Source organism: Cutaneotrichosporon oleaginosum, assembly GCF_008065305.1.
Source record: "Cutaneotrichosporon oleaginosum strain ATCC 20508 chromosome Unknown ATCC20508_contig03, whole genome shotgun sequence".
NCBI lineage: Eukaryota > Fungi > Basidiomycota > Tremellomycetes > Trichosporonales > Trichosporonaceae > Cutaneotrichosporon > Cutaneotrichosporon oleaginosum.
The window spans coordinates 1457170-1482248 of record NW_027072172.1 but is presented as its reverse complement, the minus strand read 5'-3'; the positions used below and the strand labels follow the sequence as shown (position 1 = coordinate 1482248).

Below are 25079 nucleotides of genomic sequence, written 5' to 3'. Positions count from 1 at the left end.
GTTGTAGTCACGTCGAACGTTCTTTAAAGCCTATCGCACAGCTTCTTCAACCTAATCCTGGAACTCCAAACCTTGCGACGTCCGTTCAAGCCTCACCTTCGTCCCGTTTTGAGATGATCGATTGACGCACTTCCGTCGAGTATCGAGGGACCGTATCGGTAACCTGACTACGACTAAGATCTTAATCCGCACCGTCTGTGCTGGTCTTGAGGTCATCCACGTTCCATCTATGACATAGTGCTGCATCTGGTCGGCCGCGAAACCGTCATGTGCTCGTTGCCGCCCTCAATCGACTGCGTCGCCGTCGGTTCCGGCGAATTTGGGCGAGAGGCGCGGGAGGAAATGGACAGGGTGAAGGGACATAATGGCAGACTTGGGGTTGAGCGCAGGATGTGCTTTCAGAGGTCGCCTCCGTCGTGACCGGTGCTCCATCGTAGTAGAGGACTTTGTTGCTGTGAATCGCCTGATCGCAACGGTGTGCGAGGTCCTAACGTGTTGCCGATCGTGTACATGACCTCCTTCATGTGTACAGAAGCCTTGCCAGATGGACTGCCACACTTTAGCGTTCGAGGATAAGGTGAGCAACTTGATGACAACGGGCACCGTGCCCCTGGTAAGTTGATGGCGGAGCTCGGCACCGAGAGCATCGAACAGATCGGGTAAGACCTCTTAGTATTGAACTCCGTTAATGGATATCAGAAGTCGTCCACATGCATGTAGTAGGACTTGATGTAGATACACGAGCCTACTTCACAGCTGCGAACTAGTCCACTACCTGCATCACCACAAAGCGGTTGGTCGCAACCACATCCGATACGATCCTCTCCTTACAGTGTTTGGTACCACATAAATAGGCGCTGCGCCCCGTCCGTCCACTGCACATCGTTCTGGAGGTGGTGGCCCGCTCCCTCGACGAACTCCAATTGCACTTCCTTGCTCTCAGCCCGGTAAAAAGCAGCTGTCGCGCGTGTCACGTCAGGCGTCATCAGAGCGTCCTCGGATCCTGCCATGACCAGCACACTCCTGCTGGAAACTTTAGCAAGGATCTGGGACGCCTTGGCGAAGGGGCGCATCATGGAGATCGGCCACCAAAAGCTCTCGAAGCGACTCATGCGATGTTGAAACGCCAGGACACGGTCCTCAGGGAAGGACGGGCCGAAAAATGCCGCGTAGGTTAGGCGGGGATGAGAGAGTGGAGAGTTAGGGTGCCAGAAGTGAAAGAGCATGCGCAAGGAGAACCATGGATCGAGGCGCGCCCAGTTGAGGTAGACACCGGTGCTGGAGTGAGTCCTGCACCCAAGTTGAAGATAGGACCAGAACAGCCACTTACGAGCCGAAGGCCGGCACCGCGCCCAAGAGCGCAAGGCCACGCGCCTGAACCTTGCCTGCTCCAAGAACCGCCTGTGAAAGTCCGCCGCCAGAGGAGTGGCCCACCAACACTACCTCATCACCAGTGTGTTTCTCAACCCAGTTTACAGCTGTGACGAGGTCGCTTTCAAGATCAGTGCGCGTCGTGCCGTAAACCATCCGGAGAAAGTGTGGACACCTGGAGTAAGCGGCAACCTACAGCATCGCAGAGCAATGAGCCAGGAAGCAGGAAAGAGACAGGGCGCGAGAGGCGGCGAGCGCTGCCTCAGTCCGTCTTAAGGCCTTTGCATCAAAGGACTTACCAGGAATCGCCATGCCCGCGCAGCGAAATAGCGTAGCATCTCACCCCCTTGGACTTGAGGTATGTCATGTACTCCTGCCAGACCCATGCACCACCCATCCCACCATGGCAGAACACGATTGCAGGGCCCTGGGCTTGGTCAGGCTCGGCAGCAAGCAGCTCGAGCGGCCCACGCGGCGTCTCGAGCCAATATCGGTGAAGACCCGGAAAAACGGGCTCGGCGGGCTGGGCGGAGCGCAGAAAGTGAAGGTACTTGTAGCTGAAAGTGAGGCCAAACATGTTGTTGATGAGGAGAAAGACTAACGGAAGTAGATAACGGTACGGTCGTCGGATCGTCGGAGTGTGTTCGGCTCCCCACATCCGAGTTGATCCGAGTGTTTGCGGATAATGCTGTGAAAGAGACGACAATCGCGCTCACTCTGTGCTCATGGGTGCACTCTCCCCAGACAGCGAAGTATCGTCGCTTGCGCAAGAGCAGTCGATGTTGCATGAATGGGCCTTGCATTGCCTGATTCGGTCAGGGGAGGATCTACAGGCACAATCCGCTCGGCGACTTTCCCAGTTACTGAGACTACACCAGATCAGCTGCACATTAAATCAGCTCCTCCACAGCACTGCGCTTTTGCTTGCTGTTAAACACACTGTTGCACACTCTCAGCACTGTCTAGTGTACCAGCAATATGTCAACGGTCTTCCCCTTAAATCATTGCGGCACTATTCACCTCTACCACAACGAGCATTGCTCGCTCTTCGGCGGGTTCATCGGCGTGCCCGGCTTGCAGTTGAACGCCTTGTGGAACGCGTCATTGTCCCGCAGCGTGCCAATTACACGCCAGTACGGAGGCGAGTGCGGGTCGGTGCGCACACGGGACACGGCAGTGGCTGGGCGTGCAAGGGTCGCCCAAATACGTCCAAATGAGATGAAAAAGAGCTGCTCTGGCGTGTAATCAAGGCCAGGAAGTGACTGCGCGTGCTTTGCGTCGGTCTTCCACGCTGCATACGCCTGCGCAAGGCCCGAGTCCGCGATATCCTCACCGTTTGTGAGATTACCGTTGACGTATACCTTATTGCCGTTGTCGTCGACAACATAGTATTGGGAGTACTGGCGAGAGACGCATTGCGCTCGCTCCTGGAAAGCCTTGACCGTCTTATTGGTCCACCAGTCGCGCAGACGGCCGTGTTCGTCATACTGGGCCCCCGAGTTGTCGAACGCGTGCGTGAGCTCATGTGCGGCCACGGCTCCGAACGCCCCATACTTGAGGTGCGACGGCCAGTCGTACGAGTAAAAAGGCGGCTGAAGGATGCCGGCTGGGAATACAATTTCGCCATCCGGAGGCGAATAGTAGGCGTTAACAGTCTGTGGGTACATCTCCCAAGTGTTGCGGTTGCGCTCGCGGCCGAGCGACAGCCAGGCGCGTCGATTGCCCATGATTTCACTGCCGAGAACGTTGCCGAAGTAGTCGTCGGCGACGATCTGGACATTCTGATACCAGTCACGAATGGAGTTGGGATCGGTTGTGTTGGGGCTCAAGGGGTAGCCAACCTTGGGGATGATAGCTTTGGCCTTTTTTTGAGCCGCGGCCGCCGACTTTTCGTCCATCCACATGATGCGCGGAAGCTTGTCATAGAATGCCTCAACAATCGAGTTGATGATGTGCTCGCCGTCCGCCTTTGCCTCGGGCGAGAAGGAAGCCTGCACAAACTCACGGCCGGCGATGAAGCCGACTATAGAGTCAACTGCTCCGAGGCAAATGTCCTGACGATTCTCTTCAGTACCGGGCTTCACACCGGTGAGCACGTTGCTGAGCTGCTTGACTTGCTTTCGGATTTCGGTCTTTGGTCCAAGAGCGCCGCCGTAAGCCAAGGCGAGCTTCGAGACAAGATACGCGCTAAGGACGTGGTCAGGAACGTCCTTGACCAGCTGGGTGATTTGTTTGAGGTACGGCGGATGCGAGACTACAATCTTGGATGGGTACTTGCGTGGTCCCATTGCCGATAAGTATGCCCCGAGGTCAATGAAAGGGAGCGCCTTTTGTACGTCCTTGGCAGAGTACGGATTGTACGAGAAGTGAGGGTTGAAAAGGTATTCGGGGTCCGCACCAGCCCGAGCAATTTTGCGCTCGAATGCAACCACTTTTGCAGCAAGCTTGTCCATCCGCTTGTCAAGGGGCTCGGTCTTGACCGGATCATCCTTGTCGCCTCCCGGCCAGGGCCAGGGCCAGCCGTCCTCGACCGCCTCCTGGGCAGCCTCTTGCATGATGTCCGTGAACAGGTCACGCTTTCCGTGACTGACCAGCGACTCCTCGGCGACGCTCCGAAGAACCCCAGAAATAACCGACTGGTACAGGTCGAGGATAGGCTTTTCCTCGTAATACTGTTTGGAGGGGAGGCCGCCAAACGACTGGTAGAAAAAGAGCGACTGAATTTGCGAGTTCTCTCCTCCAGCGTCGCCTTCGATAATGAAGTTGAACAGGGCGTCGATCCCACGGGCGTGCAGGAATGCGAGTGCCTTGGTAATCTTCTGTCTACGGGCGGGCTCAACCTCCTCCTCCTCAGGCTCGAGAACAGACTGCTGACTCGGCACCTGGATCGTGGCTGCGCGGCGGAGGTGGTGAGCAACGTCCTGGGGGGTCAAGGCGGTTGCACGGAGTGACTCTGAGATTTCGTAGTCCGGAGTGTATGCCCCGGTCCAGAATGCCACGTCGACAAGCGATTCGGATTCAGGCATAGGGTTGACATCGAATGTGCCGATGGTCCTGACCACTTCTCTGACAAGAGGAACGATCGGCTCAGAGCCTCGCTTGTTCATTGTCTCGATGTCCATGCACGAGGTGTAAGTATCCTTGAGTTTACGAAGGTTATCCGTCGCGGCGTCAAAGCCAGCCTCGTCGATATGGATGGCCTCGATGATCTTGAGGAGCGTCTTCTTATTACGGTCCGAAACCGCGTTAAACTGGCCGTAAATGCCTCGGTCGGGGGGGATGTTGTTGGCATCGAGCCATCCACCGTTGGCGAACTCGTAAAAGTCGTCGCAAGGATCCGCCGAGACATTGACAGACCGGATGATCTCGGCGGCAGCCGTTACGCACTCTGGGGTGGTACATACTGACTTGCGAGGCTTGCCGGTTGGTGAAGGATGGTGTCGAGTGACCGTGACCGTACTAGTTGGGTGGTTAGCACGCTCCTTCTTTAGCGCCACCTCAGTCCCCGCGAAGAGGCCGATGAAAGTGCCGGCGATAGCGAGGAGAGCTAGAACAAGTACTGCAAGGACTTTCTCGCGGTTGTTGAGCTGCGAGGGATCAAGCACACTCGCACCACCATTAGTGTCGGGTTCGTCGCCGTCCTCACGGCGGAGGAGCGGGGCACTCTCTGCCTATCAGCAAGTTGGCGGTCGAACCACATACCCTGGTCAGTGGATGGCCGAGGCTCAGCCATAGTGGTTGCACTGCGTTGAGGGATAGAGTGCGATGTGAAGGGTGTGATGTTAATGGGAGTGGGAGGCATGCGTCGGTGACGGCCGAGCCGGAGCTCAATCAATTATGACGCACCATGAACTCAACCACGCGTCACTCGCCCTGGCACTGGTCATCTGACACAACTCAAATAGGCCTGTGACCACGGCCTACCGGCGTCGGGGGGCCTAAAATCATATCACTTGAATATGTCCCTACATTGTCCACGCGAATTTGGTCCCGTAATCGACGCGTGACGCGTCCGAAGGTCGCGTTTGTCTTGCGCTGATTGGAGAACAACAATTAACGCGTCTCGCTTCATCACCCCCTCACATCCCTGCTCATCTCATCTCCATTCACTTCCTCCGTAATGGCCACCTCTCCGGCACCCCCAAGTCATTTCCCTTCATCCTCTGCGGCCGGCGGTACGCCCCACCGCACACCGCTTGCGTCCTCCTCCCTCGGTGGCTCACGTCCCATCGACCCTCTGAACTATCGGGATGTCCACGGCTTGGGAGCCACCGCCGAGGGACGACGCCCAACGCGCGAGTTAGACATCGCCGACAATACGGACGAAGGCCGGCGCCCACAACCACGAACGCGTATCCAGGACCGGTCAAATATCCCGCTCGTGTCCGATGAGCTCGGCGAGAAGGTGCAAGCGCAATTTGAGAAGTTCCTCGAGAAGTGGGTGCTTAAGATGCGCAAGCTCATCCCCTAGCTACACGGATGGCGTTGAGTTTCCCCCGACTCCTTCGTCAACCGGAATGGGGGAGAGGGAAGAACCCAATTCCGACCAGAGGCCATACATCGACCAAATCTGGCAGATGAAGGAGCTGGAATGGGCGACTCTGTACGTCGACTGGCGACACCTCATGGAACGTGAGGAGACGCTCGCAACCGCCATTCAGAACCAGTACTACCGCTTTGTGCCATTCCTTAAGCGTGCAGTGCAGAACATGGTCCAGAAGTACGCCCAGGAGTACGTCTTCCGATCGGCTCCGACTGTCGCTAGCCCTAGCGGCTCATTCACCAACGTGAATTTCAAGGACTTCTCGGTTGCGTTTCACAATATGCCTCTTACCGCTGGTATCCGGCAGCTGCGCATGGAAAATGTCGGCAAGCTCATGAGCATCTCAGGGACTGTAACACGAACATCCGAGGTACGCCCAGAGCTCGTGTCGGCGACCTTTAAGTGTGAGGAGTGCGGCACGCTCGTTCATAACGTTGAGCAGCAATTCAAGTATACTGAGCCGCTCATGTGCACAAACGCGACATGTCAGAATCGCAAAAGTTGGCAGCTCAACCTGGAGATGTCGAAGTTTGCAGACTGGCAGAAGGTTCGCATTCAAGAAAACGCAAACGAGATACCCACTGGTAGCATGCCTCGTTCGTAAGTTGTCTCGCCCGGCTCCGCTGACTCCAGCCTCGACGTCATTCTGCGCGCGGAAGAGGTTGAGCGCGCAAAGGCTGGTGACAAGTGTACCTTCACGGGCACTTTCATTGTAGTCCCGGACGTGTCGCAACTGGGCATTCCAGGCGTCACAAACGAGATGATGCGCGAGAACCAAAACGGACGAACCGACGGTGGTGTCGCCAGCCAGGGTGTGACCGGTCTCAAGACCCTAGGCGTGCGCGACCTCCTGTACAAGACTGCCTTCTTAGCCTGCAGTGTATCGAATGCTGACCAGACCGGATCGGTCGGCGACATTCGCGCTGACTTTGACAACGACGACGCGGAGGCTTATCTGCAAACTCTCACGCAACAAGAGCTCGATGAGCTCCAGGAGATGCGCCTAAACCCGGACATCTACCAGCTCCTGGTCCGGTCCATTGCCCCCACAGTCTATGGACACGACATTGTCAAGCGTGGTATTCTGTTGCAACTGATGGGCGGCGTGCACAAGCAGACGTCAGAAGGCATCAATCTTCGCGGAGATATCAACGTCTGCATCGTCGGCGACCCATCGACATCAAAGTCGCAGTTCCTCAAGTACGTCTGCGGGTTCCTACCCCGCGCTGTATACACGTCGGGCAAGGCGTCTTCAGCTGCTGGTCTCACAGCAGCCGTCGTTAAAGATGAGGAGACAGGGGAATTCACAATTGAGGCCGGTGCTCTCATGCTGGCGGACAACGGTATCTGCGCCATCGACGAATTTGACAAGATGGATATCGCTGATCAGGTCGCCATTCACGAGGCAATGGAGCAGCAAACCATCTCCATCGCCAAAGCTGGTATCCAGGCTACCCTCAACGCACGTACCTCAATTTTAGCCGCTGCCAACCCTATCGGCGGTCGCTACAATCGCAAGCAGTCTTTGCGCGCCAACGTGGCGATGTCGGCACCCATCATGTCACGTTTTGATCTCTTCTTCGTGGTGCTGGACGAGTGCAACGAGGAGGTGGATCTCAGGCTCGCGCAACACATTGTCAACGTCCACCGCATGCGCGACGCAGCGATCAAGCCCGTGTTCTCTACAGAGTCTCTCCAACGGTACATTCGGTACGTGAGGACAATCAGGCCCAAGATCTCTCCCCAGGCTTCACAGGTTCTGGTGGAGAAGTATCGTCAGCTGCGACAGGACGAGGGCGGTCCCGGAAAGTCGAACTTCCGCATTACGGTGCGCCAGCTCGAGTCGATGATTCGCCTGTCTGAGGCCATTGCGCGCGCGAAGAGCCAGGAAGTGATTACACCGGACATTGTCAAGGAGGCGTACTCGCTGCTCCGCCAGTCGATCATTCACGTGGAGCAAGACGACCTCGACCTCGATGATGACGAGATCGAGATGAACGGCAATGGCAGAAACGGCCACCCCCCTACGCCCGGCCTGAGTGGCGGTGACGACACAATGGATCAGGACGAGGACGCGGCCCATATCGCTGCCCTTGAGGCGGCTGAATCCAGTCACCAAGCTGGGACGTCCGCAGGGGCGACCGTCGTCCCAGCGCAGAGGCGTATTCGGATCACCTGTGAGTCCGCCTTGCCCTCCAATGACTCACATCAGACGACCGGTACATGGAGATCATGAACCTTTGTGTGTTGCACCTCTCCGACGTCGAGAGGACGACAGGCAAGGGTGTAGATCGCGAAGAGCTGATTATGTGGTATCTCGAGCAGAAGGAATCTCAGTTCGCGGATGAGGAGGAAGCTGAGTATGAGCACACGCTCATTTCCAAAGCCCTCACGCGTCTGGCCAAAGTGAGCTGTGCTGGGCTGAGTACAACTGACCGCAGGAGAACTACCTCATTGAGATCAGAGGCGAGGCCCAGGAGGGTCTACGGCCATCCGGCGAACTGGAGGAGAGTGGCGAGTCGCTCCCTTCGGACAAGATTTTCTACATGGTGCATCCACAGGTAGATCTGTCCGACTTATCGTCCTCTGCGCCGCGCATGACAGCCTAGGTGTATTGTTGGTAGCCGCCCGCCTGCGGGGCCTGTATTCTTCGGCCATGGATGGTATGCGTTACATGCGGTGAACGGAGAGATGCTATGCCCTGCAGAAATAACTATGAGGAAGGCGCGGCGCTGCCCTCCTTCTCCTTGAGGCTCTCCTCCAGACCTTGGAGAGTGCGTACCAACGAACCGCCGCCAGCCTGCTGGACCACACCGATGAGCTGCCGCTGCGGTGTCTCCAGCAGCCCGATGAGCTGAGCACGCAGCTGGTCGAGCTCGGGCAGCTTAGCAGCCTCGACAACCTGCGCAGGGTTGAGCAGCGTGTTTCCCTCGAGGATACCGGCAAGGAGAGTGAACGTGGGCTGCGACGCGGGCCCTTTCTTAGGATCCTCCTCCTTCTTGCTGGCCTTGACGACGCGTTCGATCGCACCTAGCATAGCGTTGACGTATTTGGGCGAGAGAGATGGGCAGGTAATAATGGCAGTGGGTCCATCGAGCAAGGGGGAGAAGTCGGCGTTGGGTCGCGCAGCGCGCACTACGGGCGCAAGGATGCCAGTACGGGTGACTGTTAGAGTTGCCCGCTCGATGTCTTGTTCTTGGGGCAGAGATGCCGGTCGTGGGACGGGTATTTTGGCAATGGCTGCACGCAGCTTGCCACTCGTGGGCACCGTAAGATTCTCGTGCTTGAACAACAGGACGAGCTGGGAGCGCTGCATGAGATGGGTGTAGTAGTCGTACAGGAAGGCCTTGCGCTCGGTGTAAATGCGCGGCACGTTAGCTTCGGCTGACGGCGAGCGGAAGACGGGCGCGGGGGAAGAGGCGGCCTTAGCGGCCGGCTTGGCGGCCGCCGTGGCGTACCCCCTCAACGCAGCGAGGGATGGGCGAGGCGGCATCGTCGTTAAGAGTATGGTGGGTGGACGCGCCGAAAAGTCGGAACTCATCGAGGCCACCAACCTCTGGGCCCTCTCAAGCGATGAATACGTGTCATTTTGATTTCACGGAGCCTGATATATCCCACGTGAGATATGTTGCGACCTGACAGCGGTTACGCGTTGGATGCAGTACATGACGCTGACGAACTTGAACACCACAATCACCACAAGTGCATAACAATGGACGTCGACCAGCCATCGTCCTCGACCACGGCCAACCCTCTGGCTTTCCTCGAGCAGCAGGAGGCGGCTGCTCCGCCATCCCTCCAACCCGCATGGACCGAGATCCGCACTACATACGAGAAGAAGTAGGTTGCCTAGCACGATCTGTAGCTGACGCAGGCTGTGGCATAACTTAACTGTCGCGCTGCTCAAGTTCGTTGCACTGCCGGGGTCTGGTCCAGCGCAAATCGAGCTTTTTGACAAGTTCATCACGTCTATCGAGGGCAAGATCAATGCCTTGCGGCTCGTCGAGATTGCCCGCCGTGTTGGACGCGAATATGCCGAGCCCGAGCTCACTCTCAAGTTCCTCGAAAGCGTCCACTCGCGCCTCCGCTCCCCGTACCCTGTGGAGGCAACGGAGGACACTCCAGCCCAACCTGCACCCCCGCGCCCCATCCCAGAGGCATTCGCACTCAGCCTGAGCGCGCTCGCGTACGCCCAGCTTCTTCTCGCCGATCTGCCCGGCTGCAAGAAGCGTCTCGACGAGTGCGAGAAGCTCCTCAATGAGCAGGATTCGGTGGAGCCTGTTGTGAACGCGGGATACTACGGCGTCGCTGCCGACTATTACAAGGTCAAGGCGGATTACGGGCCGTACTATAAGAACGCGCTGCTCTACCTCGCGTGTGTCGATGAGAAGGAACTGAGCGACGACGATCGCAAGGCGCGCGCGCACGACCTTTGCATTGCAGCGCTCCTCGGAGATGCTATCTACAACTTTGGCGAGCTGGTGAGTACCTGCCTGCCTGCGCGGCGAGTGCATTCTGAGCACTATCCCTCCTCCAGTATTTAGCTGACAATAGTTGCAACACCCAATCCTGCAGACGCTTGAGGGCACCGAGTACGGGTGGATTAAGGACTTGATTTCGGCGTTCAACGCCGGCGCGATCGGAAAGTTTGACTCCCTATCGAATCACTTCGGCGCCGAACCCATTCTCGAGGAGTCTCGCGAGTTCCTTCGCCAGAAGATCTGCCTGATGGCTCTGATCCAGGCGGCGTTCGAGCGCCCTCGCGACGGCAAGACGCGCCTCATGACCTTCGAGCAGATTGCCGAGGCGACCCGCCTGCCAGTTCATGAGGTTGAACACCTGATCATGAAGGCACTGAGCCTGGGCCTCATTCGCGGCTCCCTCGACCAGGTTGCCTCCACGGTGGACCTTGTGTGGGTTCAGCCGCGCGTGCTTGAGGGATCGCAGCTCGACACTCTTGCCGAGCAGTTTGGACACTGGACCGACGCCGTGGGGCAGACAACGAACGGCGTGGCTGGACTTGAGGCGGGCGTGGGACTTAACGGCGTCGCGCATGCGCTCGCGGCATAGATGTATATAAGTAGAGTGTACAGCATGAAGCAGCAGCATTTCACTACGGATGCGGTGGCAAGGCTTGAGCAATCTAGATGGCTCTTGATAGATCAGGAACGCGCTAGGGTTACAGTTGGCATCCAACACACTCTTCTACGCTCTACCACTGTCCGCGCCCGCGACCTCCCCTGATGTCAGCAACAGGGATGATCACCGACTTACCTTCCACGCCCTCGGAAACCGCGCCCCCGTCCCCGGCCGCGACCTCGCCCACGCGCACCCATTCCTGGGACGTTGGTCCGCTTCTCTTTGACAGTGATAATGCGGCCGCGGAATGAAGACTCGTTCAGCACGAGGGCATTCTGGACAATCGATGGGTCGGCGAATTCGACGTAAGCAAAACTGGAGTCAGCGAGCAGACACAAAATGCCTTCAGCCGCAGGTCAGGCAGTGTGGCACGAGCAGGTGCTGGTGCGATGACAAGCTTAACCACCGCTTCCGGACGAAACGCGTGATGAAAGATGGCCGCTCGTAGATGCGCGCCAACATGGTCTCACTCGCCGTCCTCCATGGTCCCCGCTAAGCTTGGCACTCCGTCCACGACATCAGGAACTTACCCCTTGGGGTGACCTGTAAACTTGTCACACAGGATTGTTACGCGGTTGATCGTCCCACACGCCTGGAAGTGCGCCTGGATCTCTTCGGGAGTCGCGCCGTAGTCAACCTTGAGTCAGTGATGGCTCAGAGCGCCGCGCATGGCCCATCATCTCGTCATCGTCTCTCTTTGCGGTCGTCGCGTTCTTCCGTCGTGTGAAGCACTTACATTGCCAATGTAAACGCTACGCGCGTCTACCGCAGCAGGAGTCTCGTCCTCCATCTCTTCATCCCCCTTTTCCTCCTTCTCACCCTTCTCGAGCTGGCGTTAGCTGCTCTGTGCCGCCGAAGGCCATATGGTGCACTTCCGTTCGCCAGTCTTTGGCGGCGTTACGCACCTGGCTCTTTTCGTCTTCAAACTTTGCCAGCTCCTCCTGCATGCGCTGCAGCTCCTCGTCTACGTCGACATCCGCGATGCGGGGCGAGGCCTCGCGCTGTTCCATGCTGGATGATGTAAAGTTGCGAAGTATGTCTCTTGTGTTGTGGCGATCGGCGGTGGAGGTAATCTCGAGGGCCACGCCCGGCATTAATCGGTGATAGTGTTGGGTGGCTATTGCTGTTTGCAGCATTGGTGGTCATGATCCATCACAATAGACACAAGAGAGACATTGGTGACTGCAGCTGCACAATTGCGCACAAATGTTCACACAGTCCACGCAATCAGTTGGACGGCTCACACGGCTGCATGGTTGGGGATCTACAGTGAGCTTGGGGTCACCATTACACAAACGGCCTACCAGCTCGATTGCATAGGCGAGTCAGGTAGTCTTCGCCCAACTCTGACCACCTTGTTTGACTTCGAATGATAATGGCTCTATCACTCCTGGAGTAATGATCTTGCTTCTTGTACCATCATCATCGACTGACGGACGCTGCTTCTGGCATTTACCCCATGCCGCGACACGGGCCTTCCGGTCAACTGGTGTGGACATGAACGCTTTAGCCCCATGGACCTAGTGTCGTCCAAGAACCCTGTGCCCAAGGAGAGCTTGAGGTGATTGCCGGCTCCCTTCATAGGCATCGCTCGGCATGCCAAGCGTGGTGCATGAGCGATGCGAGTCAGCTCGCTGGACCGTCGGGTATGCTACTGCACAAGGTGGTGTCGCATGCAACTTGGCCCACAGACCTGCAGGATGGTCGGCTGGTGCCCACGAAGAAGAGGATCTCATTCAGAGCCGCCTCCAGGCGCCTTTTCATAAGAAAGCTGCCTATCTTTACACCCCCTCTCTTCCTTGCGCTCTTCTCCCGATACAGCTACGAGTCCTACGCCAGCTCCAGCAAACTAATTATGCACCTACTGCGCATGCTTTCGCTGTGGACACGCGCTGGCGATTCGGCTTGGAATGGAGGACAAGACAGCGGAGCCAGGCACTAGTGCCACACTCGGCCTCTGTCGGAGAAATCTCCCCCCGCCCGAGGAGCTCCGGGGTGTTGGCTGTGCCGCCCTCCACTGGCTGAAGCCTGGGGGGGGGTCAAGCCCTCGCCCGCCCTTCTCCCGCCCCGCCTGCAGCGCAAGCCGAGCTTTCGTCGACATCGCAGTCGCGCTCACCATCCCACCCACCACTCTTCTAAAGTGCGTCTAACGTTCCCCCTCGCCGCGAGCCCCCGCCTCTCCCCCCCTCCCTCCTCTCCCCCTCACCCCATTGTTGCAGCCGCGCGCCGCCCAACTCTTTCGCGGGTCCTTACTGTCAACGCGCCCTCCGACACCGCCCGACCTCACCCTCGCCCCCCGCTCCGACCAATCTATCCGGCTCGCGCGCATTCCCTTCACTTGGCTTGCCCACTCGTCTAACTCCAGATCATGTCCGCCGCCGCCCGCAGTGCCTCGGCCAACGTCGACTGGGCCAAGATCTACAACTCGCTTGGCCTCAACAAGGGTGCGTCCAGCGGAAGCCGCAGGGGGCGGCATCGCGCTCGCAGCCGTGCCAATCACCTGGCATGGTGGCCTGTGGACTGCCATCCTCTGTCCCCTCCACATCCTTGTTGCGCTCCGCTAAATGCCAGAGACCCTTGCCCAGCTCCAGGCCTTCCGCGCGCGCAACACCTCGGCGTCGAACAAGAATGCCGCGCTTAAGGCCTCGATCCCCGAGATCGACCTGAACCACTACAAGTCGGTGCTCAAGGACCAGCGCGCGGTTGAGCAGGCGTCCAAGATTCTCGCCGACTTCAAGCCCGTCGACTACGACGTGAAGAAGTTTGACGAGATCGTCGGCGCGTTCGAGAAGAAGGCCGTTGACGCCGCCAAGGCCACCGTCGCCAAGGTCTCGGCTGAGGAGGAGAGCCTCCGTGCTACCCTCAGCAACATTAAGGACGCGCGCCCGTTCGAGGACCTTACCACTCTCGAGGTCGGCAAGGCTGCGCCCGAGGTCACCAAGGCGGTCGAGACGGCGATCAAGAAGGGCCGCTGGACCGTGCCGGGATACCGCGAGATCTACGGTGGGTCTCGCAGCGCGAAGGAAGCTAACAGCAGGCGAGCAGTCGTTGATGTAAACGGTTTGGGCCATAGAGAACTGATGCATCCGTCAAAGAGGATGGTCAAGAGACCAAGTCGACAAGGGTGAACCTGGGGTGAGGGCAAGGAAAGCTGCCCATAACAAGTTGGAAAGGTCATCGCTGGGCAGTTGCAACGCAGAGAGCAAGGAGGGTGCGCGAGTAGGAAGGTAAACTCGAACGCATAAAGGTTGCTGCTGACCATTGACTGCGCAGTGGAGCAAAGCGCAATGTTGCAGGATGCGTTTGGGAGACCAGGCACGGAATGGGACGCTGAGTCTGCATGGACCATCACAGGAGCGGCATTGAAATCACACACCAAACCACACAATGCGTCCCACCAAGTCTCTCCGCCACCGCGCCATGTCATTGACCTTGTTGTGTGCATTGCCACGACCATCACTAAGACTGCGGCCACTGACCAGACGCAAAGTGATGCGAGGCTTTGCATCTCAGTCACGTCGCGAGTCAAACCGGTGAATCGCGTGAGATCATCCCACCCCTTCCGAGACAGTTACTTAATCTCTCATCGACTGAACGTCAAAAAGCACCCCAAACCTGCCCTATCTAAGACGCTTCAACTCGCATCTCTCGTCTTGTCCGGCTGCGTTGGGGGTCATCAACCCTGCTCTCCCTCTCCGTTCTCACTCCCCCTTCCTTGGACACTCTCGACATGACCTCAGGCCAGATGAACGAACGGAACTACCTTCACGTCATAGTCAATGATCTCTTTCCCGGCCTCCTCCCGGTTGACCCCCTCGGTGATCCTTACAGCCCCACGCCCTACCGCCTCATTGCGCAGTCGCGCAAGCGTTCTCGCGACGAGTATGAGCCTGAAAACCAGACGCCTGTAAAGCGCCCGTGCTACCCCCAACGCCGGCCCGCCGAGCCCCTCTGTTGGCCGCCAGTTCGCGTCAAAGTTCGGCAGCCGAGACGCAAGCGCTCCGCCCCCATTAAGCAGAACTCAAATACCACACCAGCGGTGCAGTTGACAGCGGCGCCATCACTCGAGACGTTCGTGTTCGCTTGCGAGATTGACGGTGTCGTTACGGCGATCACCGCGGAGGACATCGCCCAGATGCACGCCGAATTCTGTCCCACCAAGCGCAGAGCGAGCGCCCAGGTCGGCACGAGCCTCGCCCTCATGCGCCGCATCGCGCACCACGCCGACCATCAAACCCGGCTGACTCTGCGCGCATCCACCCGGTGGGGCAAGCTAGCGTCTGACGCCGAGTTCTACAACCACTGCACTTTGCTGGCAACAACGGACAGCGCTGTCCTCATGACCCGTAACTACCAACGCCTCCCTCTCGACCCGGACAGGCCAATTGTGCCACGAATCCACGTTCTCGATGCGCTATATCTTCAAGCGTTGCCGACCAAACTGCTGCCACTCGAGCGCATCGAGGGCGCGCTGGAAACCTGTCAAATCAGTCTGCTTCGTGCCGAACAATTCCAAGTCATGCCTCCTGCGCGGACGGTGGTGGCTCATACGTTTCCGCTCACAATAAGAGACGTGCGGCCGCGCGCTGATCGACTCATCTGGCACCCCCAAACCGGGTGTCTGCAAGACTGTCTACTCGGTCTCAGGAACAGTGCGGTTGGCTGTCTCGAAGTGGCAATCGTGCTGGACGACAAGCCTGCCTGGGTGCTAGGGGCCGAGCTACTGGAAACACTGCTGTCCCACCTCCTTCAAACGCAAGGCAAGCTTACGATCGTCTGCAGCCCGCGCTACGCCGCCACCTTCTTCGGTGTCCCTATCGCTTATGATAGCCACAAGGCAACTCAGTGGGTCCGCAATGACCTACGGGAGGCGGTGGGCTCGGTCAACGAGGTCAGGAGCGGCATTGAGGGTGAGGAGGTGGTCAGCCGATTCACTGTCGTCTTCCTAGAGGAGTGGCGCGTACCTCCCCTGATAAAGCAGAGGCAGCTGCGTCCTGTCGACTGCATCTCCCAGTCTACGGGTCTATGCCCACAAGAAGGTATGTCAATCTCGCGGAAGGGCACAGGTCAATGTAATGAGCTTACGGCAGCGAAATTAGCCAACGAATTCGAGAAGAACTTCGTCAACGACGACTGGTGGCAAGACGACCTTGTCCTGTCCGAAATTGGGCGCTCATTCGAGAACATGGCGGTGTGAGCGTGAACAATGATGTATATACACAATGCATACTACTGTGTCTTCCATTGTCTGAGTTATCCCGTGTTTGCGGGTTTCTGGCTGTAGTCCCATTCCTCAGTATTGTCGCGAGTTCTTCGCTGATAAGCACACCTCTCCATGTGGCTCCACGCAGTAGCATCCGTCCTTATGCGGTATCAACTAAGCAGAATGCATCAGAGCAACTCGGATACAACCCCTGCGGCAATAGTTTCGCCGCTGCGGCGCAGCAACACCCTACCCATCTCCTTGTTCTCCATGGCAGTCTCGAGAGGGATGACTGCAGGCCGCGAGCTGCCGGTTGGCGGGCGCAGCGCGAGCTCCACAATGGCAGTCGTGCCCTTCTGAAGCACACGAGGGTTGTTCTTGACGATGTTGCCCGTCTTATCCGTCGTGGCGATGAGACGCGTTATGTTGGCAGGGACGTTGACCGAGTGGTGGAATAGCTCAACTGCCGTACCGACGATGATGGGGGTCGTAACATCGAAAACCAGGATCTGGCACAGGAACTTGCTGACCAGTCGAATGGGGTACGAAACGGGGCAGAGAACGGCGCCGATACTGAGTTGGTTGGCGTCCACGCCAGCAAGGTACAGCGTGACATTTTGACCAGCCACGGCGAACGGCGCCGAGTCGTCGTCGACCTCGATAGTGCGAATGCTAGCCACCACGTCGCCGGGCACGACACGTACTTGATCGCCCACCTGCACGACACCACTAGCGAGACGGCCCTGGCATGCGACGCCAGAAGCAATGGCAGTCTGACCCTTGAAAACGTTGCTCACAGGTATGCGCAAGGGCGCGGCATAAGGCCGTTCAGGAACGGCAACACGATCCAATGCCTCCATCAGAGACGGTCCCTTGTACCACTCTTTCGCCTCTTGCGGCAGGGTGTCGATGAGAATGTTGGTGCCCTTCATCGCCGCCAAAGGCAGGAACGTCGTGCGCCCGCCAGCGAAACCCGCCGCGGCGAGGAATGGCTTAAGGTCCCCCACGATGTCCTCATACCGGTACTGGTCCCAGCCACCGACGTCCATCTTGTTCACGCCGACAATGATCTCTTTGACGCCCAGCGATCGGACAAGCCAAGCGTGCTCACGCGTCTGGCCGCCGCGCTCAAAGCCTGCTTCGAACGCGTTTGGGCTCGCGTCGATCACCAGCAGCGCTACGTCAGCCTGAGCTGCGCCACTAATCATGGCAGGGATAAAGTCCCGGTGACCAGGCGCATCAAGCAGCGTCACATTACGATGCGGCGTCTCGAAGTGTTCCGTGGCGATATCGATGGTGACGCCGCGGTCGCGTTCGTCGCCCAGCGCGTCAAGACCCCAAGCAAAAGCAAAAGAGCTCTTGCCAATCTTCTGTGCCCCGCGCTCATTTGCCGTCTTTTCCTTTTCGCTCATCTCACCCAGGTCGTACAGCAATCGTCCCATAAGAGTAGACTTGCCGGCATCGACGTGGCCTGATATCAGAAAACCATCCAGCCTTTGAACGTACCGACAACAACCAGTGAGATATTCTTCTTCCCTGTCTTGTCTTCCTCCTCGCGAACCTTGGCGATAAGCTCTTCCTGCTTGAGCGTAGGCACCGGCTTCTCGCGATACTTTTCCGCCTCGCGGCGGAGATACTCCTCGTCTACGCTGTCTTCAAGCCCCAGTCCAGCCATATCGGATGCCGCCAGTGAAAGTGGCGTCCCAGTGCCTCGGCGAGGGGTGCTCGCGGCAGAGCCGGGCTTTGAGCTAGTTTTGGAACTTGGTGCTCGGCTCGAGGGTGCGTTTGAGGCAGATCGGCTCGGCGTCCCGGGTGTCGAGGAAAGAACACGCTGCTTAGCAGGTAGCGACTTGGAACGTGTGGCGGGCGGTGCCGCTGCTTTGGCAACTGGTAATGTAAGCGTCAGTCCACGGTTAAAAGGAGCGAGTGCGCATATGCCGAGTACATCTCGAGTTGACGCTACGCGTCCTACTGCCCGCTCGCAGCCGTCGCATTGGTCCGCGGTGATTTATTCGATTGCTTCGTGGGCAGCTTGCGACTCTTGCGAGTTTCCGAAGACTTGGAGTCATGGTTTGGTTTCGTCGCATTCGCATTGCGGGGCTTGGGGTCGGCCTTGGCTTTGGAAACCTGGCTCTCGCTGCCGTTTGCTGCGGGAGGCTTGACTGCCGCCCTACTGCGCGCTTTCGACAGCTTGGAGGTCGGTTTGGAGGCCTTCACCGCAGGCTCAATGACTGGCTCCTTCTCCTCCGACACTTGCTTGGCCATGGCGGCCGCCGCCTCGGAGACGACCTCGGGAGCAGGTTGCTCCGCCTTCGTCGCGCGCACAGCAGCTCTCGCCTCCTTTGAATCGCCGTCGGCCCCCACACTGCTCTTGCCCTCACGAGCGCGCAGCACTATGTCGTCAGGGCTCTCCACCCCAGGGCCAAATGCCTCGCGCACCCGCTTCTCAGCTGCAGCGAGGTCCCCGCGCACAGCAATGTGCATGTTCGCCAATGAGGGCGGGTCGGGGATTGCACCTTGTTTATGAGAAGTAAGGAGATTGAAGAAAACGGATGGTGGAGACGCGGCCTGAGCGACCTTAGCCTTCGGAAGAAGCACCCACTGGGCCTCAGCCGCCTCCTCGGAGGCCGTCGGGAGAGCGTTGTCCACATCTGCTGGTGTTCCAGCGACTGGCGTCTCCGTTTCGGACTTCAAAGCATCGCTGCGAGCAGCCCGGACTGCGGCCATCTTCTGCGCGAGCTTGGACAGCGGCTTGGCGGGCGCGCTGGGCGAAAGGATTGCATCCTCCGCAGCGGGAGGAGTGAGCGAAGAAGGCGCCGACTCTTTGGCCGCGTTCTCACGGCGCTTTTGCGCCAGAAGCGCAAGCTTCGACTTGGGCCGCGTGTCGTCTGGCGGAGGGGTCGGGGCCGGGGTGGCAGCTGGGCTTGGCTGGGAGGTGGGGGGCACAGAATTTGATGCAGAGCTGGACGCCCCGCTCGCAGAGCGCTGCTCGCGCTGGAGCTTAAGCCGCTGCAGCGGCGTAAGAAGTACAGTAGCCGGCTCTGGTTTTGGGGCCACCAACACTCTTGCATCCGATCGTCGGAGGCGTAGGCTGGGACGCGGGCGGGGTTGTTCGTCGGGCGTGGGGATGAGGAACGCAGGCGGGCCGTCTGGACCTCGCTCAGTCTTGCTCGATGGCCGGGCTTGTGCGCACTCGCTCGTACTAATTAACTCACCTTTCTTCTCCCAGTCTTTCCGAAGCCATGACGAAGCTTTGTCGACATCAAACCAGTAGTGCCAGAGCGAGTCCTTGATCGCTTCATCGGATATTGGGGGCTTAATGTCCTTGAGCTTCTCCTTGACGTGTGGGAGGGCGGAGTGGAGCTGCGCTTGGACATCAGCGTTATCAAGGAGACAGATGGCAGCAACGTACCGCGCTCCTCCGGAGTCATTCCGTCGTCGGGCTCCTCGGAGTCGTAGCCCTCGCCTGAGTAGGCACCTCCGTCATCGTAGTCGTCTGGGTGGTCGTCGGCCAACTCGGCTGACGCGTGAGCGGCTTCTGGGAGGGCCTACGCACCATCGAGATCCAAATTGCGCACAAAGCGATGCCTGGACATTGCTATGTGGTGTCGTGGAAAGCGTTCGTGTAAGAAACCGGAAGGAGGCAGATGGAGGCTGCACGAAGCAAGTTTAGTGAAAGGATGATTGTGAGGTTGAGAGATGAAGCTTGCGAGTCCGATGCGGGGTGGAGCGTCATTGTTGGACTGGACCCCGTTCGCCTTCGACAAATCAGCCATTCCATTCTGGCGATTAGATGCCAGATTTGGTTCCGCATATTTCGGCCGCCACCGTAGGGATCAACCTCGTCATGGATCGAGGCGGCCACCAGTAGACCACGCAACCACGTATCGCCTCTTGGCATCCATCCTTCTCATCAACATCCACTTTCTCCTCCTCACTCCTCTAATTCGTTCAACCACTTGGTTCATAGCTAATCATGTCCTGGTACGCACTTGATTCTCTCCATCTTCTCTCTCCCAAGACGATGCTAACGGCAGGGGCGGGTATGTGATACCGAGAGGACGTCCAGCCGGGCGCCCTCTTAATCAGTTTCCCACTAACATCAGGTTCAAGAAGGCCGCGTCGCGCGCGGGCACGCAGCTCATGCAGAAGACGGGGCAGGTCGAGCGTACCGTCGACCCAGAGTTTGCCGAGCAAGAGGGCCGCTACCGCACGTATGTATACGGTGTTCGTCGACTGCGCAGCACCGCCCCAGTGACGTGACTCACGCAAAGCATGGAGAAGGAGTCCAAGAACCTCCAGAAGGACGCAAAGACGTACCTCGACGCAATGCGCAGTATGTTTGCAGAAGCGGTGACGGGATAATCGCTGACAGCAGCCATGGCTTCGGCGCAAGGACGCATCGCCGAGACAGTGGCACTGTTCTACACCGCCGATCGCGCAAGCGACGTGAGCCAACTTATCCATGACAGCGGGTGCTGACTGAAGGGCGCGATGGCAGGGCACTCGTACAAGGCCGCCGTTGATGAGCTCGATGCTATGGTCACACGTGATCTTGTGAGATTACTGGGTTTCGCTAGCTGACGGCAGGATGGGCCATTCCGTGCGACGGTGCTGGAGCCTGTGGGCAAGCTCAACCAGTACTTTACGAATGTGAACGCCGCAATCGAGAAGCGGAATCACAAGATGCTGGATTATGACTCGACGCGGTCAAAGGTCCGCAAGATGGTTGAGAAGCCGTCCGACGACACCGGAAAGCTGCCCCGCGCGCAGGCAGAGCACGACGAGGCCCGCGAGATCTACGAGCTGCTCAACGAGCAGCTCATTACCGAGCTTCCGCAGCTTGTTGAGCTGCGTATCCGTGAGTAGTCACCTCCGTGCACGACGCAGTCGAGGATGCAAAGTGAGGGCTGTCTTCCCCGCAGCACCTCGAGATCCACGCCGACTATTCCCCGAAGGAGTGACTAACGGCAGCCTATCTGGACCCATCGTTCGAATCAATGGTGCGTTGCCAGCTGCGTTTTGCCGAGGAGGGCTACGACAAGCTCTCTGGTGTGCAGAGGTACTTCAACGACAACATCCGCGACGATTACGCGAACGGGCAGCTTGACGTGCACGTGGAGAATGTGCTTGCGGAGATGAAAGAGCTGGCCATCTACGGCGTGTAATAGACTGTGGTGTTGTATCGTATGCAGAGATGGCTCTGGTTCTCTGGTCGATGGTGGTGCGGGGTGCACACATGAGTATTGCAAGATCTTTGATCCGTGAGCCGTGATGGCAATGACATGATGACATGAGCGGCTTGCGGAGGTTGAGGGTGCCTGGAATGACTTGGAGCACCCTGGGAGCGTGCTGCCTCCGGTACCACGGTGCTGCCTGCGGTCTTGACGGTTTTGATTTTGCACAGACCACAACGCCCCAAGCGCCCCTCGCCCTTTGGCCACACTCTCTCTACTCTCTCCTCGCAATTCCTCGCCTCCTTGTATCCTTGGCCTCTCCTTCCTCTGATTCCTGCGATCCTGCGATCCTGCATCGTCTGCTGCGTTTGATCGCTTGTCTAAAGCTCTTGAGGCCATTTCCTGTCGCAGTGGGCAACGCGCGCGTTTCACAGATCACAGATCCAGTGTGCGCGCGGTCTGGCCCGCGGCCCAGCTCTGGTCGTCTCTCCTCCATCTTCTCAACCGACCGACCAAACCCCTCCGAGTCTAAATGCATCGTTTACCTGGCTTCCTGCCGGCCTGCTACACCGTTCCCAGCGACGCTATGCTCGCCATGACATTATCCGCGTTGGTGATTGCATGGCTGATGAGCGCGAGAATATGTCGATGAGCTCGAGCCATGTCCGTGAAGAGATGACCTGGCAGATGCGGCGCCCGCACCCTCTCAGGCCTCACACATTGTGGCCTGGACGCCCTCTCGGCCCTCTTCTTCCACCCTGCGCGCCTGCGCCCGGCCACCATGCATCATGAGCCGGGCCATAGCTCAGTACTGTGAGTGCGCCGAGCCGCGAGCAGACGAGCATGCCGACGGCTGACGGGCGTACCTGCATGCGGGCATGCGAGCGTACGCGACGTGCTAATCTTCAGAACGCGTGCATCCGCAGTTGCTAACCGATCCCTCATCCGCTCGTGCCGCTCACTCGCGATCACTCGAGCACGATCGAGCCCGCTCGGATTTGGCTCCAAGTCTGTTTCACTTGTCACTCGAATAGACGAACAGTGCGAACAGGATCGCTGATCCACTGACTGGCATGGCTGTCGAGCACCGTGCCCAAGGGCTGCCAGCCCCTCGAATTGCCACTAGCCAGCCAAAAACTCACACATGACAGATACCTGCACCCCAGCGCGGTCATACAGGCCACCCCAGGCAGGCCAGGCCCAGCACTGGCCTGCTCTGAGCACGGTCAACAGCACAGCTTGCATCGATGCATCTTGAAGATACCCACTCTCCGATCTCCGAAAACGTGACCCAACGACGATATTGTGATTGTGAAGACGAACTTGGAGAGGTATCAACCGACCATCGCACGCTCGTACGCTCGCACTTAGACTTTGAAGGCTGTGAAGATCAATCCCCGCCTCCTTGCTCACCTCGATATCCCTCGATCAATCTCCTCATCTCCTCCTCGCCTCCTCCGTCAATCCCACCTTCCCCCCGCACGCACACTCTACGCACACGCACACGCACACGCAAACGAATGTCCACACTTGACGAATTCACACTCTACATTCGTCACTCTCACGACTCTGCTTTACCGAGCTACCGAGCCCCAACGATTCAACCTTCCAACGATTCAGCGGTCCAACGATCCAAACGATCCCAACAATCCAACGACAACTAGTTCGTGATTTGTGAGTTCCCGCAGACCCTTGTCCATCGGCTCGTCCTACCTTGCCCTCGATCACTTGCTTCCGCTTCCCTCCCCTCTCTCCGATCTCCGATCTCCGCGCCCGCGTCCGCGCCCGCGTGGCGCGCGTGGGCACGTTTGAAGAGACAATCATCAGCCGCTCACCGGCGAATCACAAGGGGTTTCTTTGCCCTATTTGCCCTATGTGGCCAGGTGATCAGGTGACAGATGGCTGCAGCATTTCACGATCGTGAGTTCGCGAAAGCGAGGAGCTAGGGCCGTGTGATGGCTCGTCGGAGCTTCACCCTCGGGCCTTGCTCTGGATGCTCTGCCCCCCTTCGCGGTAGTGCTGCCATGCGGTGCTGCGGTTGCGTACGTGTATACGTGCGTGTGAGGAGGTGTGGCAGCATGATGCGACAGGCCGCGGGGTGGGAAGGCGGAGGTGGCGTGTGCCGAGCGGGGAAGCGGAGGAGTGGAGCGGAATGGCCCGTCCGGTGCCCCGGTTACGCATTCAGCCCACTGCTTGAGAAACCTGAACACACAAATACCAATCCTCTCCTCGCGCTCCCTGCGCTCCTCGCCTTCTCGCATCCTCGCCTCGTTGTCCTCCTGCTGCTTCCTGGAGCCTGGGAGCTGAAAGCCTCCTCCTGCGCAGTCTGCGCCCCCCCTTCGTCCTCGTCACCTCAAACGGATCACTGTTTCGCGCCGTGCAAATAGGTCACACGCACAGACCCAGGCATTGTCCTGGCAGCTGGCAGCTGGCTGGCGAGCCCGCGAGCAATGTGCATGACACGGTGTTGTCGATCACTCGAGACCTGGACATGACTCGGATGTGCGGACCAAACGAGTGCCGTGGGAGGTCGTGGCAACACTGCTTTGTCCACCCCTTGATTATGTTGCGCCCCGCGCTGCGCCGTGAACTCGCAATGGGATGCGCGCTCGAGCGTCAGAGCCCCCTGCCCCTGGCCCACATGACAACGCGGAGCAGCGCAGTCGGTCACCAGCTCACAGGCGATCGCGACCAAGACAGAGAGGGACAGGAGGGGGAGGTGGGGGTAGATGGAAGGCAAAGGAGACCTAGGCGGAGAGGGAGAGCCACCGTGCACACTTCTCTTCTCCCTTGCGACTCTGGCAACGGGCGCTCTGCTCACCGCTCTCGACCATCCATCCCTCGTCCCCTTTTACCCACTCATGCCTCTCACACACACTGTCAGAGGCGCCCTCGCCTCTCGCCTCGCCGATCCTCGAAGGTCCCGCCGGTCGGTGGCTGCCGCTTGCCCCGTCGCCCCGCCTGCACGCTGGCTACTCAGAATGTGCCACCGGGCCACCGAGCAGCCACCAGACGTCGTGCCGTCGGCCGTCGCACCGCACAGTCACCTTCCCCCCTTCGCCCTTCACTCCTCTCTTCCTCGTCACCCATCCTCCCACCATTATCCTTTCATACTTTCGTTCTTTCATTCTCTCATTCTCTCATTCTCCCAATTTCTCTCCATTTATCTCTCTCTCTCTCTCTCTCTCTCTCCTACAATCCTCTTTCCTCCTCATCCTCTCAGCTCCTTGTCCTGTAGACACACTTTGCGCCGCTTCCTTGCTTACATCGTGTCCACAAGCACCGCCTGTCCCGCTCGTCCCCACCTCTTCCTAGCCTCTCCCCCTCCCACCCTCCTAACATCTCGCCCGGAAGCTTTGTGTTGACCACCCACTCAGGACGCACTTTGTGACCGAGGAGACACGCGCACGAGAAGGATACCTGCAAGCTTCCACGTCCTCTTGGTTCCATCCCAACCATACCCACGTTCTTCCCCTCTATCACTAAGCACGAGCACAACCGAGCCCACACCCGCGCGCACAACGACCTGTCAAACTCTTCCGACTCGTTGTTCTCCTCGCGATCCCGCTGTTTCGACGAATCTCACGGTTGGTACTTTCGCCCACTCTTCTCGACCTCTTCCCTGTCTACAGCTCCACCGTTCACA

The 25079-nt window shown here is 58.4% G+C and overlaps 12 protein-coding genes across 12 annotated transcripts; 6 read left to right on the top strand and 6 right to left on the bottom strand.

The window, feature by feature from the left end:
* Positions 1–827: 827 nt before the first annotated feature.
* Positions 828–1948, bottom strand: COLE_03790 (uncharacterized protein; the record flags this gene model as incomplete). The annotated part of the gene is made up of 3 exons (XM_018420323.1): positions 828–1278; positions 1331–1546; positions 1671–1948. The coding sequence occupies 3 exons, from the start codon at positions 1946–1948 to the stop codon at positions 828–830; spliced, it is 945 nt and encodes a 314-aa protein (XP_018279665.1).
* Positions 1949–2393: 445 nt separating this feature from the next.
* Positions 2394–5104, bottom strand: COLE_03789 (uncharacterized protein; the record flags this gene model as incomplete). The annotated part of the gene is made up of 2 exons (XM_018420319.1): positions 2394–5038; positions 5074–5104. The coding sequence occupies 2 exons, from the start codon at positions 5102–5104 to the stop codon at positions 2394–2396; spliced, it is 2676 nt and encodes an 891-aa protein (XP_018279664.1).
* A 387-nt stretch (positions 5105–5491) lies between these two features.
* On the top strand, positions 5492–8523 carry COLE_03788 (uncharacterized protein; the record flags this gene model as incomplete). Its single annotated transcript, XM_018422854.2, has 5 exons — positions 5492–5808; positions 5843–6514; positions 6548–8091; positions 8127–8320; positions 8356–8523. The coding sequence occupies 5 exons, from the start codon at positions 5492–5494 to the stop codon at positions 8521–8523; spliced, it is 2895 nt and encodes a 964-aa protein (XP_018279663.1).
* Positions 8524–8627: 104 nt separating this feature from the next.
* On the bottom strand, positions 8628–9407 carry COLE_03787 (mitochondrial 54S ribosomal protein uL10m; the record flags this gene model as incomplete). Its single annotated transcript, XM_018422853.2, has 1 exon — positions 8628–9407. The coding sequence occupies one exon, from the start codon at positions 9405–9407 to the stop codon at positions 8628–8630; it is 780 nt and encodes a 259-aa protein (XP_018279662.1).
* Positions 9408–9626: 219 nt separating this feature from the next.
* Positions 9627–10984, top strand: COLE_03786 (uncharacterized protein; the record flags this gene model as incomplete). Its single annotated transcript, XM_018425983.2, has 3 exons — positions 9627–9754; positions 9789–10395; positions 10469–10984. The coding sequence occupies 3 exons, from the start codon at positions 9627–9629 to the stop codon at positions 10982–10984; spliced, it is 1251 nt and encodes a 416-aa protein (XP_018279661.1).
* Positions 10985–11184: 200 nt separating this feature from the next.
* COLE_03785 (uncharacterized protein) lies at positions 11185–11843 on the bottom strand (the record flags this gene model as incomplete). The annotated part of the gene is made up of 3 exons (XM_018420322.1): positions 11185–11368; positions 11584–11690; positions 11790–11843. 3 exons carry the CDS (start codon positions 11841–11843, stop codon positions 11185–11187), a joined length of 345 nt encoding a protein of 114 aa, XP_018279660.1.
* A 1578-nt stretch (positions 11844–13421) lies between these two features.
* COLE_03784 (uncharacterized protein) lies at positions 13422–14181 on the top strand (the record flags this gene model as incomplete). The annotated part of the gene is made up of 2 exons (XM_065626311.1): positions 13422–13497; positions 13625–14181. 2 exons carry the CDS (start codon positions 13422–13424, stop codon positions 14179–14181), a joined length of 633 nt encoding a protein of 210 aa, XP_065482392.1.
* A 602-nt stretch (positions 14182–14783) lies between these two features.
* On the top strand, positions 14784–16250 carry COLE_03783 (uncharacterized protein; the record flags this gene model as incomplete). Its single annotated transcript, XM_018425310.1, has 2 exons — positions 14784–16092; positions 16144–16250. 2 exons carry the CDS (start codon positions 14784–14786, stop codon positions 16248–16250), a joined length of 1416 nt encoding a protein of 471 aa, XP_018279658.1.
* Positions 16251–16444: 194 nt separating this feature from the next.
* COLE_03782 (uncharacterized protein) lies at positions 16445–19852 on the bottom strand (the record flags this gene model as incomplete). Its single annotated transcript, XM_018421304.2, has 7 exons — positions 16445–17727; positions 17763–18234; positions 18672–19179; positions 19225–19411; positions 19472–19624; positions 19669–19776; positions 19813–19852. 7 exons carry the CDS (start codon positions 19850–19852, stop codon positions 16445–16447), a joined length of 2751 nt encoding a protein of 916 aa, XP_018279657.1.
* A 547-nt stretch (positions 19853–20399) lies between these two features.
* Positions 20400–21424, top strand: COLE_03781 (uncharacterized protein; the record flags this gene model as incomplete). Its single annotated transcript, XM_018425752.2, has 6 exons — positions 20400–20470; positions 20531–20592; positions 20635–20705; positions 20745–20813; positions 20847–21117; positions 21231–21424. The coding sequence occupies 6 exons, from the start codon at positions 20400–20402 to the stop codon at positions 21422–21424; spliced, it is 738 nt and encodes a 245-aa protein (XP_018279656.2).
* A 1880-nt stretch (positions 21425–23304) lies between these two features.
* COLE_03780 (uncharacterized protein) lies at positions 23305–23694 on the bottom strand (the record flags this gene model as incomplete). Its single annotated transcript, XM_018427313.2, has 1 exon — positions 23305–23694. The coding sequence occupies one exon, from the start codon at positions 23692–23694 to the stop codon at positions 23305–23307; it is 390 nt and encodes a 129-aa protein (XP_018279655.1).
* Positions 23695–23924: 230 nt separating this feature from the next.
* COLE_03779 (uncharacterized protein) lies at positions 23925–24671 on the top strand (the record flags this gene model as incomplete). Its single annotated transcript, XM_018427314.2, has 1 exon — positions 23925–24671. One exon carries the CDS (start codon positions 23925–23927, stop codon positions 24669–24671), a length of 747 nt encoding a protein of 248 aa, XP_018279654.1.
* Between the last annotated feature and the right edge of the window lie 408 nt (positions 24672–25079).